This window comes from Engystomops pustulosus, chromosome 7 (assembly GCF_040894005.1).
Source record: "Engystomops pustulosus chromosome 7, aEngPut4.maternal, whole genome shotgun sequence".
In the NCBI taxonomy this organism is placed as follows: Eukaryota; Metazoa; Chordata; class Amphibia; order Anura; family Leptodactylidae; genus Engystomops; species Engystomops pustulosus.
The window spans coordinates 132,585,230-132,605,490 of record NC_092417.1 but is presented as its reverse complement, the minus strand read 5'-3'; the positions used below and the strand labels follow the sequence as shown (position 1 = coordinate 132,605,490).

The 20,261-nt window shown below is 43.7% G+C and overlaps 2 protein-coding genes across 2 annotated transcripts in view; one reads left to right on the top strand and one right to left on the bottom strand.

Moving 5' to 3' along the window:
* Positions 1-11,501, bottom strand: part of LOC140070852 (solute carrier family 35 member F4-like) — a 32,633-nt gene extending 21,132 nt beyond the window's left edge. Inside the window, exon 1 of the mRNA XM_072117844.1 lies at positions 11,358-11,501. Within this exon, the coding sequence (XP_071973945.1) occupies positions 11,358-11,454 (97 nt within the window). The 5' untranslated portion in view covers positions 11,455-11,501. The remainder of the gene's footprint in view (positions 1-11,357) is intronic.
* Positions 1-20,261, top strand: part of SIPA1 (signal-induced proliferation-associated 1) — a 137,608-nt gene that overhangs the window by 7,539 nt on the left and 109,808 nt on the right. The gene's annotated exons all lie outside the window — the stretch shown is intronic.

Sequence of the window (20,261 nt, the reverse complement as noted above, 5' to 3'; positions counted from 1 at the left end):
CACTTTACCCCTCCTACTCACCCATCTTCGGCGCGCAGCTCCGCGTAGCTGCGCGCCCTCGTCCGGCGATCCTGCCGTCTGCGCATGCGCTGAAGAGCAGGCCCGCGCCTGCGCGGTCACAACTCCGAAACAGGCGCGGGCCTGCTCTTCTGCGCATGCGCAGACGGCAGGATCGCCGGACGAGGGCGCGCAGCTACGCGGAGCTGCGCGCCGAAGATGGGTGAGTTGGAGGGGTAAAGTGGCATGCGCAGACGGCAGGATCGCCGGACGAGGGCGCGCAGCTACGCGGAGCTGCGCGCCGAAGATGGGTGAGTAGGAGGGGTAAAGTGGCTACCGGGGCGTGGAGTAGCCGCCTCGTGTAATCTCATATGCGACTACTCCACGCCCCAGTAGCCGCATAAGTAAATTTGAATAAATATCAAATTAAAGTTATCAAAAAAGTGCAGGGACGTGAGGATTAGCCCTTAAAAGGGCTATCCTCAAGTCCCATTGATCCACCTACCACCCAATCTACCTTTATAGGTAGATTTGTGGTGGTAGGTTCCCTTTAAATAAATATTATAAAAACATTTCAAGGCAGTCCACGTGGATGCAGTATTTTTACACCAAGCACACTTACACACTGTTGTGTGTCCCCTGAAACAGGATCCATTCTTTCTTTATCCTAGTTTTGTAAAATCTTTGGATGACCCTCTTCTGGCTCCATCTTCTGTATGGTGTTACTACCTGCCTCTTCCTTTCCCTCCCTAGCCAGAGAGTCGTTGAAAGAGACTTGAAAGAGCCAGAAAGAGCTTCTGTGACATAGACAGGAGGCCCTTGGGCTAATCTACATAATTTCCAAAGACGATTTTCTCCAAAACTAGGACATCAGAATATAAAGGAAGAGCAGATCCCTTTTCAGGAAACACACACCATCATGGAAGTATGCTTGGTATTCTATTACCAATGCTAGCAGCAATTATTGCAACAGTTCACGAAATATGATTTTATGCACTGTGGAAATAACATATGCATGAAAACAACCCATTCCTGCGAATCCATTTATGCCTAATTTTAGTTGATACCAGTGCCTTGATGCTCTGCACAGACAGCGAAACAGTAAAATAGTTTTCATTAAGAAAGATCATGTGATTGACTGCACTGAAAAGACAATGTGACATAGATGAAAATAAAGTAATCTACAGAGAGAAAAGTATTTATTGGGTGATAATTCAGGCAAAACTGGAAAGTCACGCACACAAACCCTTACACATACTATATTTGACAGACATCAAAACTGAAAATGAGATCATCCACAAGGATGATCCGAGGTCTAGGTGATAACACTTCTGTGTACCTAAAACAATCAGCAATATATATACACTCACCGGCCACTTTATTAGGTAAATAATATAATTAGGTACACCTGTCCAACTGCTCGTTAACACTTAATTTCTAATCAGTCAATCACATGGCAGCATCTCAGTGCATTTAGGCATGTAGACATGGTCAAGACAATCTCCTGCAGTTCAAACCGAGTATCAGTATGGGGAAGAAAGGTGATTTGAGTGCCTTTGAACGTGGCATGGTTGTTGGTGCCAGAAGGGCTGGTCTGAGTATTTCAGAAACTACTGATCTACTGCGATTTTCACGCACAACCATGGCACAGAAGACCACACCGGGTGCCACTCCTTTCAGCTAAGATCAGGAAACTGAGGCTACAATTTGCACAAGCTCATCGAAATTGGACAGTAGAAGATTGGAAAAACGTTGCCTGGTCTGATGAGTCTCGATTTCTTCTGTGACATTCGGATGATAGCGTCAGAATTTGGCGTCAATAACATGAAAGCATGGATCCATCCTACCTTGTATCAACGGTTCAGGCTGGTGGTGGTGTTGTCATGGTGTGGGGAATATTTTCTTGGCACTCTTTTGGCCCCTTGGTACCAATTGAGCATCGTTGCAACGTCACAGCCTACCTGAGTATTGTTGCTGACCATGTCCATCCCTTTATGACCGCAATGTACCCAACATCTGATGGCTACTTTCAGCAGGATAATGCGCCATGTCATAAAGCTGGAATCATCTCAGACTGGTTTCTTGAACATGACAATGAGTTCACTGTACTCAAATGGCCTCCACAGTCACCAGATCTCAATCCAATAGAGCATCTTTGGGATGTGGTGGAACGGGAGATTCGCATCATGAAGGTGCAGCTGACAAATCTGCGGCAACTGTGTGACGCCATCATGTCAATATGGACCAAAATCTCTGAGGAATGCTTCCAGCACCTTGTTGAATCTATGCCACGAAGAATTGAGGCAGTTCTGAAGGCAAAAGGGGGTCCAACCCGTTACTAGCATGGTGTACCTAATAAAGTGGCCGGTGAGTGTATATGTCTTTTCTGTTTTGTGGTTCAAACCAATGTACCTATACAGTAGGTGGCTTTAAATTTGTACTGAACATGGTAAAGTTTTTGTAAAGCCAATGGCTGCATGACTTGGGACTTCCTGTGTCCAACTACCTTCTGGTAGACAGAGGAGGGCATGCAGTCATTCCCTCTTGCGAAAGCCCCTCCAGAGGGGGCCATACCCCCCACCAACAACTGATACGGCAGTGGTCATGACAATGGGTGTGTCCAATAATTACTTCACAACCCCCTCCATCCAAAAGAAAGCAGCAGGACATGACATGTCACAGGAAGTCCCAAGTCCCACTATTCCTGACAGCTTTACCAGGGTATGTACTATATAGGTGATCCTCTTAGGGTCTTGTATTTACCTTGGGAAAGTTTAGTGAGAGTGGCCAACCCCTTAATTAGTAATTTTTTTCAGATTTCCATCTGCTTCAATCCCTTAGTAGCCACCAATACAAGATTTTATGGCAGTCACAAAGGGGCCTAGGCTAGACTACTGTGTTTTTCTAATGGGCTTGCCTAAGTGTTGAACAGGTCTCCAATACTGGGAAGACAGTTGCTTCGGATGTATTACTGAATGTGGCTTCTAAATGCTTTGGGGCTACCTCTGTCATACTATTAGACCCCCACAATGTGATCAATTGATGCCAATAGTTTCTACGGCAACTAGAGGCCTTTCTAGAGTCTTGGGGTCTGCCATGTAGGTCTGAACACAATGCAATTTATTCTATTGTGCAAGCAATAATCACACTCAAGCCTCTTAGTGAAACTAAAATATATAGTAGAAAAAAAGACTAAAGTTTTTTTTATAAAAAGTTAAAAATTAACACAGTTATTCCATTATCACAGCGTCCGTAACAACCCTACCTAATCAACCATTGTGTCCTGTACGGTGTAAAGAGAATCTAAACAAATCAATGCAAGATTTTCCATTTTTTGTGCATATACTTCCAAAATTGTAGAATAAAAGGGGATTAAAACATTATAAGTAGGAAAAGGGAAGCAATAAACATTACAACTAGAGATGAGCGAACACACTCTTCCGAGCTTGATGCTCGTTCGAGCATTAGCCTACTCGTAACTGCTCGTTGCTCGGACAAATACTTCGCCAGCTCGAGAAAATGGCATCTCCCGCCGTTTTGATTTTTGGCGGCCAGAAACAGAGCCAATCACAAGCCAGGAGACTCTGCACTCCACCCAGCATGATGTGGTACCCTTACACGTCGATAGCAGTGGTTGGCTGGCCTGATCAGGTCACCCGGGAATAGACTAGCCCCTGCCCACGCTGCTCGCATCATTCTCTGTCTGGATGCCGTTAGGGAGAGAGCTGCTGCTGCTGCAGGGATAGCGTTAGGGTGTTATATTAGCTTACTGTTAGGCAGGAGTGAGTGTACAAGAACCCAACAGCCCTTTTTAGGGCTAGAATAGCGTTATATTTTACTTTTTTTGTTTGCTTGTGGCTGGGCTTGCTGGCACTAGTAGTGCAGCTAGTACCATATTGTGACGAATTTGCAGGGATACTTGCGAACGTTCTGTTTAGCTCTTAGTGACACACATATCCATCTCAAAAACCTAAGTGGGACAATATATTAGGGCAGTGATTTTCAACCTTTTTTGAGCCGCGGCACACTTTTTATACTTAGAAAATCCTGGGGCACACCACCAACCAAAATGACACTAAAACAGTCATATTATACATATAGTTAATAATATAGATTCCAAATTTATTTTACTCACTCATTGTGAAACCTGGGCCTGTTTCGATAAACACAAAAGGGATATCCTGGCAGGAATGGTGGAAAGACACACACGAAGCTCTTCCTCAACAGTTCTCAGTTTCTCCCTGTTTTTAGTATATGGTGCTGATTATTTTGTGGCTCATATACTGCAAAATAAAGGGGTACAATGAGTAGTACTATGGCCATGAGGCCAGATTACAAGTGCCAGCTCATATAATCAGCATATGAGCTGGTACTTTTAGTACTCCAGCCTCATGACTATAGTATTTCTCATTTTACATTTCTCATTGTTATATGCAGTATACTGCTGGAGTACTACAAGTACCAGCTCATATGCTGAGTATTTTGCCAACAGTTCATATACTCAGGCAAAAGCTCATATAGTCAGCATTATTGGTGGGCATTACCTTGGCGGTGGGCAAATGCGGGAGTCTCTCCGCACTCAGGATGATGCGCCGGCCTTGGTGACGTCATTTTGTCGCACGAGGTTCAAAGCACATGTGTTATTGTACACGTCTCCTACATTGTAAGAAACCGTGACAGCGCATCGCTGCGCATTGCCGGGAAACAAAACACAGGGGACACCATAGTTTGGGGAAATTTCCCCGCGGCACACCCGACCATGTGTCGCGGCACACTAGTGTGCCACAGCACACAGGTTGAAAATCACTGTATTAGGGGTTTGATTGAATTAGGCACAGTCTGCTTTTTCTTTTCTTTTTTTTTTTCAAAACTAAAAGTCATCAGGCACAGCACAAAATCCTGTTGTGTGCTGTCAGTGTAGGTTAGAAACTAGGCATAGCAATAGGATAGCATCGTTTTGTTAAAAAACAAAAACACAAAAAAGCACAAAAAAAAAATTTACAGTTTACACTTTAATTTTGAAAATGTTGAACCCAAGGGCTAGGGGTAGAGGACGAAGACGAGGGCATGGGCGTCCAACTACTGCAGGGGTCAGAGGCCATGGTCCTGGGCAGGGTGAGACACCACCTGCTGATGAGGGAGCAGGGGAACGCCGCAGAGCTACACTCCCTAGGTTCATGTCTCAAGTTACTGGGACTCGTGGTAGAGCACTGTTGAGGCCAGAACAGTGCAAACAGGTGATGTCGTGGATTAGGGACAATGCTTCTAGCCATTTGTCCACCAGTCAGTCTTCCACGCAGTCCACCCATGTCACCGAAATCAGCACTCCTCCAGCTCCTCCACCTCAGCCTCCTTCCCCCCAGTCTTCCCCTCCCAGGAAAATTTGGCATTTGAACCGGCATACTCTGAGGAACTGTTTTCTGGACCCTTCCCAGAGTCACAAACCACAAACCACTTGTCTGGTTGCTGCTGAACTCCTTTCCGATGCCCAGGTTTTCCACTGGACGCAGTCTGTGGGTGATGATGACATTATTGACGTAGTGGAAGAAGTGTGTAAAGAGGTGTCGGACGATGAGGAGACACGGTTGTCAGACAGTGGTGAAGTTGTTTTCAGGGCAGGAAGTCCGAGGGTGGTGCAGACTGAGGGATTGGAGGATGATGAGGTGACAGACCCAAGCTGGGTTGATAGGCCGGGTGAACACAGTGCTTCTGAGACGGAGGCGAGTCCTCGACAAGAACAGGTTGGAAGAGGCAGTGGTGGGGCTAGACGGAGAGGCAAGGCCAGAGCTGGTGCATCAGCGCCAAATGTTTCACGTAGTGAAGCTCCCGTGGTGAGGGCTAGATTTTCGGAAGTCTGGAGGTTCTTTAAAGAAACACCGGATGACCGACGGACTGTGGTGTGCAACCAGTGCCACACCAGGATCAGCAGGGGTTCCACTACTACCAGCTTAACCACCACCAGTATGCGCAGGCATATGAATGCTAAACACCCCACTCAATGGAACCAAGGCCGTTCACCTCCGGCCGGGCACACCACTGCTCCTTCCCCTGGAGTGCAAGAGGAAGTACAGTGCAACCCACCCACACGCCCAAGCCCTCAAGGTCCACATCTCCAAACTACTTGGAGATGCTGCCCTATAGGCTGGTAGAGACCGAGGCCTTTCGCAACCTCATGGTGGCGGCCCCCCCTCGGTATTCGGTCCCCAGCCGCCACTACTTTTCCCGATGTGCCGTCCCAGCCCTGCACCAGCACGTGTCAGACAACATCATCCGTGCCCTGACCAACGCCGTTTCTGACAAGGTCCACCTGACCACGGACAAGTGGACGAGTGCTGCCGGGCAGGGCCACTATATATCGCACATTGGGTTAACTTGGTGGAGGCTGGGACCGAGTCTGACCCTGGGGCTGTGTGCTGAAGAACCACGAGGAGTCGTCCCGTTCTGGCGGTGCTGTCACACTCAGAGAATAGACTGGGATGGTGTATCCATAAAACCAGTTTTAATAAAAAGTAAAAGGTAAAACACTACGCGTTTCGGCCCCCGGCTGGAGCCTTCGTCAGGTGTATGTAATTATCCACCTGACGAAGGCTCCAGCCCGGGGGCGAAACGCGTAGTGTTTTACTTTTTATTAAAACTGGTTTTTTGGATACACCATCCCAGTCTATTCTCTGAGTGTGACAGCGCCTCCAGAACGGGACGACTCCTCGTGGTTCTTCAGCACACAGCCAAGTCCGTCAACTCTGGTTTGCCCGGACCTGAGTCCCGTCGGCAGCAGACCCTCCATCTATTTTACGCTCTATCTTTCACTGAACCAGGTGAGAGACATTCTATTATATATTTTCCTTATCAAACAATACACTTGAATCCTTTGCGCTTTTTGTCTCCCCCTCCTATTGGCCACGTTGATGCATACCTGTGGATCCCCACATTAACGCATCTAACACCAGCCCTCCATTTGACCCTGGGGCTGGTCATATACTGCCGACGCCGAGGATTTCGGGGCCTACCTCGGTCCAGGTCTCTCAGGCCTACTATGCCTCCTCCTCCTCCCACCCCTCCTCCACCTCCTCCTCCGAATTACCATCCGTGGGCATGGCGGCATCAGTCGGTAGCTCTAGGCACAGCAGCAGTGCCTTCGCTAAGCGACAGCAGGCGGTGCTCAAACTTCTGAGCCTAGGCGATAAAAGGCACACAGCCCAAGAGCTATTACAGGGCATCGCGGCGCAGACTGATCTGTGGCTGGCACCGCTGAACCTGAGGCCAGGCATGGTTGTCTGTGACAACGGCAGTAACCTGGTGGCGGCTCTGCAACTCGGCAGACTGACACATGTGCCATGCCTGGCCCATGTGTTAAATCTCATAGTTCAGCGGTTCCTCAAGACATACCCCAATCTGTCTGATTTGCTCACAAAGGTGCGCCGCATCTGTGCGCATTTCAGGAAGGTGGAGGAGGATGAGGAGGAAGAGGAGGAGAATGTTGGCGAGACAGAAGAGGGGAAAATTGCTCAGTCCTTCACTGTTCAGCGTGTATGGGCAGAAGAAGAGGAGTTGGAGGAGTTGGAGAAGGAGGAAATGGACAGTCAGGCCAGTGAGGGGAGTGAATTCTTGCGAGTTGGGACTCTGGCGCATATGGCAGATTTCATGCTAGGCTGCCTATCCCGTGAACCTCGTGTTCAAAGAATTTATTCCAGCACCGATTACTGGGTATTCACTCTCCTGGACCTACGGTACAAGCAAAATCTTTCCGCTCTCATCCCTGGAGAGGAAAGAATTTTGAGAATGCATGAATACCAGCAGGCCCTAGTGCACAAGCTGAAACAGTATTTCCCTTCTGACAGCGCTAACGGCGCTGGGACAAGTAGCGAGGGAGAGTAGGCGAGCAGGCAGATTGTCCAGCACTGGCAGGGGTACGCTTTACAAGGCCTTTGCCAGTTTTATGTCACCCCAGCAAGACACTGTCATCTGTCCCCAGTCTCGGCAAAGAAGGGCTGATCTTGACAGAAAGATGGTGAGGGAGTACTTAGTTGACCATACCGTTGTCCTAAATGATCACACAGCTCCCTACAGCTACTGGGTTTCAAAGCTGAACATGTGGCACGAACTGGCGCTGTACGCCTTGGAGGTTCTTGCCTGCCCTGCCGCTAGCGTGTTGTCTGAGCGGGTTTTGAGTGCAGCTGGTGGCATCATCACCGATAAGTGTACACGCCTGTCGACTGACAGCACTGACAGGCTGACGCTTATCAAGATGAATAAAGCCTGGATTTCTCAGGATTTCCATTCTCCACCAGGTGAAAGAAGCTCAACCTGAATAATGTATGCACTCCTCCTCCTCCTCCTCATTTTCCTCTTTCTCCTCCTCTTTGTACACTATAGCAGAGGAAACTGGCTATTTTTTGCCAGAGCCAACTGGCTCTAGCTATAGTACTCTATTTATTTAATTTTTTTGGCGGGCCATCTATCCGGTCCTCTGTTTTAAACAATTTTTGGGAGTGCCACATACAGGCACTCAATCTATTTAATTTTTCTGGAGGACCACCTACCTGCTCCTCTGGTTTGAAAACTTTTTTGGACTGCCACATACAGGCACTATCCAAATTTAATTGTCTCCATAGCAGCCTCCACACGTCGTCCATATAGCTGCCTCCATACATCGTCCCCTTAGCAAACGAGCTGTGTCAGGCAGAATTTTGGGATGTTTTCATGGCTTCCACATCAAACTTGTTAACTTTGTCGCCACCCTGCTGTGTTATCCACAAAATATACTGGCAAACTTTTATCATTTACCGATATTATTTCAGCGCTTCTTGCGCATCTGTGTACATTCCCCTCACCCGCCATAACCAAGCCAATTACTTATAAGAACAGTACTACACTTGTTCTTATACAAAAAGTTCTTAGAAGTGCTGTTTGTAGCCCCCGCCTGCTTTGAAAATTATAATTTTTTCAAAGTAAACACTTCTGGCCCCCAGGCCCATTTCGGGTGGGGAGGAGCCAAGAGACAGGGGCTTGGACAGGAGAAAGCTTGCCTGGCAGCCCAAGATTAGGCAGCCTCAGAGTCATCCATGCATACTGCCACTGCTGTTTCCTGTCCATTTCGCCTCCATGATCCTCCACAGCGTCCACCAATGTCTCCATGCGAAACTTTCAACTCTCTATACCCCAGACGCTGGAGCGCGAGAGGATATACAGCACATCATCCCCTTATCAAACGAGCTGTGTCAGGCAGAATTTTCAGGTGTTTCACCAGATACATAATGGAACTCGGCCCATCTGTCGCCGCCATGCTGGGGACCTGAAGTTTCAATCATAGCAGCGCAACATGGATGCCCCATACTGTCATTCTTAATCATGGAAGTCGTCTCCATGGCTGGCTCCACATGTAGTCCCCTTATCAAACGAGCTGTGTCAGGCTCATTTTTCGGGTGTTTCACCAGATACGTTATGGAACGTTGGTCACAATGTGGCCACCATGCTGTGTTATCGACTAAATATACCATCAACCTTTTGTTTACATAGGAAATCATTTCAGCGCTTCTTGCTCACCTCCTTTGGTTCCTCTCTGCCACCCATTGGTTTGAAGCCTGAGTCCATTTGGGGTATGTCGCCATGCCACTCTCTTGCCTCCCTCTGCTGCCGCTGCCTCTGCATGCCGTCTTATAGTGTCAGGGTCAATTATTGGATGCTTTAGATGCTATCTAGCCTCATTCGGTCACTCTGTCATTGCGATGCTGTTGCCCATAATTTTGGCATAATGGTGCGATTAAGCTGCCTCAGAGGCATCCATGCATGCTGCCCCTGCTGTTTCCTGTCCATTTCCGTGGTGTTTCCATCATTTTCTGAGGTTTCCAGGTGTTTGGCCAAGCTTCCCTGTGCAGACCCTTGGTCCCTTGAAAAATTCTCGAGTCTCCCATTGACTTCAATGGGGTTCGTTATTCGAGACGAGCACTCGAGCATCGGGAAAAGTTCGACTCGAATAACGAGCACCCGAGCATTTTAGTGCTCGCTCATCTCTAATTACAACTCATTCCACAAAAACAAGCCATACTTTGGTGTATGGAGCTGTGGGTGGGCGACTTTTGAGGATGTTTTCATTGCTATCATTTTTAGGACTAAGCTACCTTTTGATCACTTTTTATAGATTTTTTTTTTATATTTTTAAAAATGGCACGGGTGCTTTCTTCCGTTACAGGGTTAAACGCAGTGAAAAACCGTTATTATATATATTTTGATAGACCATCATTTTCGGAGGGGATGATACCTAATGTGTTTATGATTTTTTACTTTTTATTAATATTTATATCAGTTCTAGGGAAAGGGGGTTGATTTGAATTTTTTTGTTTTTTTTATTATAAATTTTTTTTTTTACTTTTTTTATTTTTACTATTTTTCAGACTCCCTAGAGTGCTTTAACCCAAGGTTGATCGATCCTAACATAATCTGCCATAATTCAGGCTGTCATATCGATGGATCACTGCTCCTCGATGACATCATAGGGAGCAACGATCCTCTGCAAAATGTCGGCGGCGATCGGCGGGAAAACACCCATGATCGGATCTAGCACCGATCGCAGGTGTTACCGGTAAGTCTTTGCTGCAATATGCATCAAAGACTTACCGGCTATGGAGAGGGCTCAACCCTTGAGCCCTCTCCTTGCACCCGGACCCAACACGCGTCGTACTAGTACGGCGCACATTGGTAAGCAATTAATTAGAGAGTTTCTACAAAATAAGCGTCACAAAATAAGCCCTAATAAGGCTACATTGATGGAAATGTAAAAAAAATAATGCTCTTTCACTGGGAAAATTGCAAGAAATGGCTTGAGACCCAAAATAGCCTAGTTTTATTTTTTCACTACCCTCGGACATCACACTGCTTACTTTGTTTGAAATTTCCCAGACAAAGAAAGACATTGGCAATAAACAAGTAGAACATTTCACTTTTTTATAGGGAAAGTAATACACTTCATATCTTTAGTCTTCTGACCGTGATGTATGCTGTTTAAAAGGAACAACGGGACAATTGAAAAGTAAAATAAATGAGTTATATCTGTCTGAGGCTGAATGCTGTAGACAGATGTTCCACTCTTTTTCTATTTCTGTTAATATACGTGTTATTCCTAACATATTAATGTTAAAGAGGATCTACAATTAGAGTGTTCATTTTAAAATATTAGAAATATTTGGTTCCTGAGCAACTTTTAAGCATAAATAATACATCACACATGCATTACAAAAATGTCTATAATAGAGTAAATCATCCATTGTACAGTGAAGCTTTATGAACTTACAGTATGAACACCCATTTACACTTGAGTATCTCTGTTTAATTGTTACAAGGCTTACTTTAGGGCTGCCACTAACCTGTATCTTCAATCTCTTCAGTCTCGTTGATTGTAAGAGAAGATGTGGGTGCTGGGGTAACTTTTGCTGACAGTATCTTCATGCTCTCTCTTTCCATATGTTATATATTGAGATAAGGAAGAATGTTCCTTGCCTTCCACAGCAATGTTGGTACATAAGATCCCACAGTTTAAGTACCTGGTTGCCGTCTATTTTTTGCTGTCTCTTAACAGCAATGGATCAGTTACAGATTAGCAGATTAATTTGAAGATCTCCTCAACAGATTGTAGATCATGTGCGTAAACCTTGAAAGGTGTATTCTATCTCATAGGCCAGGTTATATTATATCAGTAAAATTGTAATAAATTAGGTTGGAAGGTATGAAAAGTACTAGTCAAGTATATAGGTTTACACCACAAGCAAATATTCAGTAAAGCAAAAAGAGACTGTTGTGTATAAAGATGACTGCAATATGCATCAAAGACTTACCGGCTATGGAGAGGGCTCAACCCGTGAGCCCTCTCCTTGCACCGGGACCCAACGCGCGTCGTACTAGTACGGCGCACATTGGTAAGCAATTAATTAGAGAGTTTCTACAAAATAAGCGTCACAAAATAACCCCTAATAAGGCTACATTGATGGAAATTTAAAAAAAATAATGCTCTTTCACTGGGAAAATTGCAAGAAATGGCTTGAGACCCAAAATAGCCTAGTTCTATTTTTTCACTACCCTCGGACATCACACTGCTTACTTTGTTTGAAATTTCCCAGACAAAGAAAGACATTGGCAATAAACAAGTAGAACATTTCACTTTTTTATAGGGAAAGTAATACACTTCATATCTTTAGTCTTCTGACCGTGATGTATGCTGTTTAAAAGGAACAACGGGACAATTGAAAAGTAAAATAAATGAGTTATATCTTTCTGAGGCTGAATGCTGTGGACAGATGTTCCACTCTTTTTCTATTTCTGTTAATATACGTGTTATTCCTAACATATTAATGTTAAAGAGGATCTACAATTAGAGTGTTCATTTTAAAATATTAGAAATATTTGGTTCCTGAGCAACTTTTAAGCATAAATAATACATCACACATGCATTACAAAAATGTCTATAATAGAGTAAATCATCCATTGTACAGTGAAGCTTTATGAACTTACAGTATGAACACCCATTTACACTTGAGTATCTCTGTTTAATTGTTACAAGGCTTACTTTAGGGCTGCCACTAACCTGTATCTTCAATCTCTTCCGTCTCGTTGATTGTAAGAGAAGATGTGGGTGCTGGGGTAACTTTTGCTGACAGTATCTTCACGCTCTCTCTTTCCATATGTTATATATTGAGATAAGGAAGAATGTTCCTTGCCTTCCACAGCAATGTTGGTACATAAGATCCCACAGTTTAAGTACCTGGTTGCCGTCTATTTTTTGCTGTCTCTTAACAGCAATGGATCAGTTACAGATTAGCAGATTAATTTGAAGATCTCCTCAACAGATTGTAGATCATGTGCGTAAACCTTGAAAGGTGTATTCTATCTCATAGGCCAGGTTATATTATATCAGTAAAATTGTAATAAATTAGGTTGGAAGGTATGAAAAGTACTAGTCAAGTATATAGGTTTACACCACAAGCAAATATTCAGTAAAGCAAAAAGAGACTGTTGTGTATAAAGATGACCCAACAATACAAAAATGTAATATCATATGAGTGGCTAGAATAAGCACTACCCAGATCTATCCACACTTCTGATAAGAATGAGTTGGCAACAACGTGAATAATGTACAAATGGTCAACGACTTCACTGTGTAAAAATAAATTAAATTACATTGTCCCCAAGTCTTGAAGACACACACATAGGTCATCCATATCCAGGGGTGGACTGGGAATTTAAAGTGGCCCTGGAAAAAAATGTAAAAATGGCCCTGGGTGCCTTCAAAACAGGTAGGCGTGGCCATGTGATGTGGGTGTAGTTCCTAAATTTTAGGATTTCCACCCTAAAATGTACAGCCCAGCGAAAGATACAAACACTGCCTCCCTTTTACAGGAATATCGCTTCTTTTTTAAAAGAGCACAACTTAATACTAATATATACAAAGAAAAAAAACTACTACAATACCTTCTTCGTTAAACAAGAATGTAACTACTATAATACTACCCCTAAGTAAAATATATTATAAAACTGCATTTTATGTACAAGAATATAACTACTATAATACTGCTCCCTATGTACAGGAATATAACTATTATAATACTGCCCCCTATGTACAAGAATATAACTACTATAATACTGCCCCGTATGTACAAGAATATAACTACTATAATACTATAATACTGCCCCCTATGTACAAGAATATAACTACTATAATACTGCCCCCTATGTACTGTAATATAACTACTACAATACTGCCCCCTATGTACAAGAATATAAATTCCATAATACTGTTCCCTATTTACAAGAATATAACTACTATAATACTGCCCTTAAGTAAAATATATTATAATACTGCATTTTATGTACAAGAATATAAATACTATAATACTGCCCTTTGTACAGGAATATAACTACTATGCCATATACCATCGCCAGCCAGCCCCCCAGTATATATCTAGCCCATCCTGTATATAGCCAAACAGCCGCCCCAGTATATAACCAGCCCCCCCAGTATACAGCCAGGCCCCCTATATATAGCCAAACAGCCCCACCACCATACAGCCAGCCCCCCTGTATATTGCCAGCCAGTCCCCCCAGTATACAGCCAACCCCCCTGTATACAGCCAGCCAGCCCCCCTGTACATAGTCAGACACCCCCCCAGTATATAGTCAGAAAGCCCCCACCCACTAGTATATAGCCAGCCCCTCCACAGAAAATAGCCAATGTGCCCCAATCCACACCCCCCCCCCCCCCTGTTTACAGCCTGCCTCACAGTTCGTGACAGCTCAGTGAGCGCTGGCGGCTCACAGAATATGACGTCCGCCACTTGCCGATGTCATATTCTGTGCGACGCCGTGACACACGGAGCTGTCACAGCTAGCTGAACTCTAGCAGCGGAACTTCGGGGGGGGCGGCGGAAAGGTATTCCGGCCTGTCGCAAAAGACATAGGATAAAGGATCCTACCATTGAGAAAATTCCTGTAGATTTAAAAGTTACAAAAATAGTATCTAAGGATGCATTCAGATGAAAGTGCGCTCCCCCAGCAGTAGCCAAGACATATTGGAGGAGATTTATCATAAATCTTTTAGAGCAGAGCTGTTCTAGCTGTCCATGGCAACCAATCAGAGTTCAGGTTTCATTTTCCCACAGCTGTTTATATAATTAAAGCTGAGCTCTGATTGGTTTCCATGGGCAACTAGAACAGTTTTATCTCAGAAACTTGATGATAAATCTCCCCTATTGTGCTCACCATACCGGGCCAGGGCGCCATATATTTGTGGCTGGATATACATTTCCACAACGGCCCTCTGAATGCGGCCTAAAGTTTTTGCTCTTTTTTTTGCTCTCCCCCTTTAACCCCTTCTCACTCTGCGTCCGATATATGAGCCGAACCGGCATCAGAAAACACGGGGTGCCCGCTCCGATAGCGGGTGCTCAACCCAATAAATGCCGTGGTCAGGGCGACAGTGGCATGTAACATGCCTCTGGGGGGTCTTTCCCCCACGATCGGCCCCCGAACCATTTTGGGGGGGGGGGGGGCACCGTTGTTATGGCAGTGCTGGGATCCTATCTTGTCCCCAGCACTGCCTGCAAGAACTGCCGGTAAGATGGCTTCTATGGCGTCATCTTACTGGCACAGTGCCTGCCAGCAAGTGCATAGGCTGACACTGCTAATACCCTGCAATACATGAGTATTGCAGAGTATTATCATGAACAAGCAATCAGATGATTGCATGTTCATGTCCCATGCTGGAAAAAATGAAAAAGTAAAAAAATAATTATTCAATAAAAAAAAGAAAGAAATTAATAAAAATGCCCAAAAGCCCCAAAACAAAGAAAAAAAGTCTAAATCATAACACAAACCCCACATATATAGTATCACCATGTCCGTAACAAACCGTATAATAACAGTAAATAATTATTGAAACCACATGATAAACGCCATAAAAAAACTGTTATAAACCCTCCAAAAATTATGACTTTTACCTATTCAATCCCACAAAAAAATGCTATAAAAAGTGATCAAAAAAATACATACTCCAGAATGATACAGATGCAAATTACAACATGTCCCGTAAAAAACAAGCCATCAACCAGCTCCGTAGCCAAAAAAAAAACAATGTTATGCCACTTTGAAGACGGCAATACAAAAATGACAGATTTTTCCCCACATTAGGGTTTTATTTGACAAATTTAGTAAAACATAAGAAAAAATATTCATGTATGGTATCCCCGTAATCGTATCGACCCATAAAATAAAGATAACATGATAATTAGGCTAAACGGTGAACACGAAAAAAAAAAGAAAAAAATCCAGTACAGAATTGATGCTTTTCTACTCCTGCCCTCAAAAAAAAGTTCTACATTTTCAACAATAGGGGATACCAACACCAAAATGGTAACACTGGAAAAAGCATCTCATCCCGCACAAAAAATGCTGTCACATGGCCCCAATAACGGAAAAGCAAAAATTTTATAGCCTACAAAAGGGGCCAATGAGGAAACTAAAATCCTGGCAGTTGCAGGGTGCTCCTTCCCTTCTGCGCCTCGATGTTCCCCCATAAAACAAGTCACGGCGACATGCAGGAGGTCTCTGTACTCGGGAGAAACTATAGAACAAATTGTATGGTGGGTTTTCTCTTTTTATCTTTTGGAAATGTGTAAATTTTAGGGCTAAATTAACGTATAACCGGCACAATTTGACCATTCTAAACTTCCATTTTGATTCAATTACTATGAAGATCTCAAGGGGTTAACAATATTCCTAAAAGCTGTTTCTGATAGCTTGAGGGGTGCAGATTTGAAAATGGGTTGATTATATAGGGGGTTTTGATGCTAAATATGTAAAATTTCAGATCTCAGAATCACTTTGATAAGTAACCGTGTTCAAAATTTATAACCATATAAACCAACGCATGTCAGAATCCAAAAAATCGGGCTGAGCCTTAATAAAACACAGGGGTTGGAACGGCACCGTGCGGAAAATCGTAGGGTGCAGGTCTTCGTAGGGGTCCGACAACCCCTCCAGCAGTAGAACCAAATACACAGATGAAGCAGCACTCCGAAAAAGTTAGGTGAAAAAAGTGATGTTTATTCCACCAGTGATGCGACGTTTCGTCTTTTCCATAAAGACATTCTCAAGCATAGTGTGTCAGCGATCAGCTGACTTAAATAGGCGGTGATGCAATCACCAACATGTGTGATAATGGATACAAACAGTTTACATTCAAAGGACTACATATATTACAGAAATCGTCCTACATAGCAGTGCACAATACATATTAGATATTCACTCAGACATAAAATCACTAACGAGAAAAGATTCTTGTATAACTATAAGATCGGAACATGTGTTACCATGGTTACCAGCGTGATGTCATTTGTGTGAGGAGATAGGAGGCGGAACCATCCGTCTAAAGTGCATATTGATATAGTGTTCAAGTGCTACATAAATGGTACATACACAACAATAAAACATCTATTCAAATAACACAATCTGACCGGATTATTTGAACTAATCCCTATGAGTCCAACACGTAATGTGCGGGACATGCGCACAAGTTGTCTGATTATACTTCGGCCATCTTGTTTAAGGGCAAAACCCGAGACTCCATGCGACCATATTCTGGTGGTGGGACTCAGATGCTCTAGACGGGACATCTGCTGGGGGTCTCTGGAATGGTACCAAGTGGTCCATAGGAAGACAGATGCTGCTAGGTACAGACATCCAGTAGAACCATACGGTCAAAGGAATCCTGCCAGCAGACTATGCCCCATCCGGGATCGCTGCCACCTCTTCAAGGTCCACTGATTCCAAAAGGTCCCGATCGCCCCAACGTCACCGCTTATTGAGCTATCCATTATGTCCACATCCGTATCCAGAGGTCGCTGTGGAGAGACAAAGAGAAAAAGGTAAGTAATGTAGGCCAGTGAGTCAAACAACTAAATATGCGTCAGACGATTGTAGAAATGACATGTTGTGTTGTTTAGAATATGAAAAGTACGTACATGTTAATTTTCATAGGAAGAGGAATAAGATCAAACACAGGACCCCTAGTATACCTATTCTGGTTTTATAAGAAAACATTAAGTGGAAGTTCCCTATTGAGACCATATGGGCTTAAAGATTTAAGTCTATGGATCCATTGTACTTCCCTCCGTTTCAACAGTAGTTCCCTATTCCCTCCTCTCTTTGGTGGGGGGATCCTGTCAATGATAAAAAATCGTAGGTCCTCGACCTTGTGACCGGCTTCATTAAAGTGGTGTGGGACCGGGAGGTCAACCTTCTTAGTGCGAATACTCGATTTGTGGTTGTTTAAACGCAATCTACACTCAGTAGTTGTTTCTCCAACGTAGAGGAGGTTACACGGACATTGTAACACATAGATAACATAATCGCTCCTGCAAGTAACGAAAGTCTTAATTTTAAATGTTTTGTTCAAAGATGGATGGGTAAACATTTCACCTTTTAACATCAATGTACAATTGTCGCATGACATACAAGGAAAGCAACCTCTGCGGACAGTTTTCTCACTCTTATGTGCAGATATGTCAGTTTTAACAAGCCTATCTTTTAGGTTCTTACCCCTCTTATAGGAAAAAAGGGGAGGTAATTGGAAATCCTGTACATTCTTGTAGTATGTGCTTAGAATACGCCAATTCCTGCGGATGATAGAGGCAATATCTAGGCTATGTGTGGTATAAGTGGAAACCATAGGAATCAGGGAAGTGGTTTTTTGAGATGTATTATGTGAAAGAAGTGTTGTACGGTCCAACATCTGTACTTTTTCGATAGATTGTCCCACCAGGGGTTTGGGATAGACTCTGTCGACAAACTTCCTCCCCATCGTCTGGAGTTCAACTGTTCTTAGATCTTTGTCATCAACTATTCTCTGAACCCTCAGGAGTTGGGCTGAGCCTTAAAGTGTAACCGTCATTCTGAACAAAAAAAAAAACTAAAATACATAATTCTGCTCCAGGTGTCCCTGGGAATCATTCCTCAAAGTATTTTCCCTCTCGGTCCTCATTTAGTATCTTTTTTGGCCCATAGCAACCAGGGTTTCCAGCTCTCAAAAAAACTACAATCAGCAAGATGGAGGCGGAGCCTGCCCCTGTCACCTCATCACAAGCGCCTGCTGCTGACCAGTGAGACCAGAGCTAGCTAGCTATCTATCTATCTCATATCTATGTATCTATGTAATATCTATCATCTATCTCTCATTTATCTATCTTATATCTATCTATCTATCTATCGATCTATCTATATATATATTCTATCTATCTATCTGTCTATCTATGTAATACTCCAGCACAGCACATGAGGGCACAGCTTGGAGATTGTCTCCTGCCTCTTCCTTGTGTGGGGGGAGTGGGGGCTGCAGTATGCACAAGTGTAGGGAGAGATAAGTGTAGGTGTTTGGTTATTACATTAGTGAGGGCTTCTCCCTGCACATGACTGCTGCAGCACTGAGCCATGAAATGAAATGCCAGGTAATCAGCTGTGAGCAGGGAGGGGGATGGGGGCATGTCTTCTGCCCGTAAATCTTTCTGAAGTCGGAATGTCCATAGTAACAGACATATGAGAGATCACTGCCATTTAGGGGAAGTCTGCAGAATACAAGAGAAAGGAGCAAGATTCGGGTAACTAATCCAATTTCAAAAGGGCTTAAAATTACCTGCCTACAACATATCAAAAGTTTTTTGAAATGACGGTTACACTTTAAGCTACAAAATGGCTGCGTCCTTAAGGGGTTAAACTTTGCATATGTTGCAAAATGGCAAAATGTATTAGCTAAATTCACATCTGCTCCTACAACACCTTCTGTAGAAAACTTACAGAATGTCCATCATAATGTCCATGAGTATATAGGGTCTATAAAATTTTTTATTTTTTACTTAACCCTTCTTTAGCAGTCTATGTTGATTTCCTACTGCAGTGCCACATGTCACTATTGTTAAAGTGTAACCGTCATTCTGAGCAAAAATAAAACAAAAATACATAATTCTGCTCCAGGTGTCCCTGGGAATCATTCCTCAAAGTATTTTGCCTCTGGGTCCTCATTTAGTACATCTTTTGTCCCATAGCAACCATGGTTTTCAGCTCTCAAAAAAACTACAATCAGCCAGATGGAGGGCGGGACCTGCCTCCTGTCACCTCATCACAAGCACAGGCTGCTGACCAGTGAGACCAGAGCTATCTTATATCTAATATCTATATATCCCATCTATCTATCTATCTATCATATCTATCCATCTCATATCTATCCATCTCATATCTATCCATCTCATATCTATCCATCTCATATCTATCCATCTCATATCTATCTATCTATCTATCTATCTATCTATCTATCTATCTATCAGTGTGGATTATTAGTGTATACACAAGTGTAGGGAAAGCTGAGGAGAGAGAAGTTTAGGTGTTTGGTTCCTACTTTAGTCAGGGCTTCTCCCTGCACATGACTGCTGCAGCACTGAGCCATGAGGTAATCAGCTGTGAGCAGGGAGGGGGATGGGGGCGTGTCTCCTGTTCCATAGTCTTCTTTATGAAGACGGAATGTCCATAGTAACGGCTATCTGAGCAGTCACTGCCATCTAGGGGAACTCTGCAGAATACAAGAGAAAGTAGCAAGATTTGGGTAACTAATCCAATTGCAAAAGTGCTTAAAATTACCTGCCCTACAACATATCAAAAGTTTTTTGAAATGACAGTTACACTTTAATAGCTTTTTCACTGTGGTCTTTCTGTTTCTGTCTATTAGAGTGTCA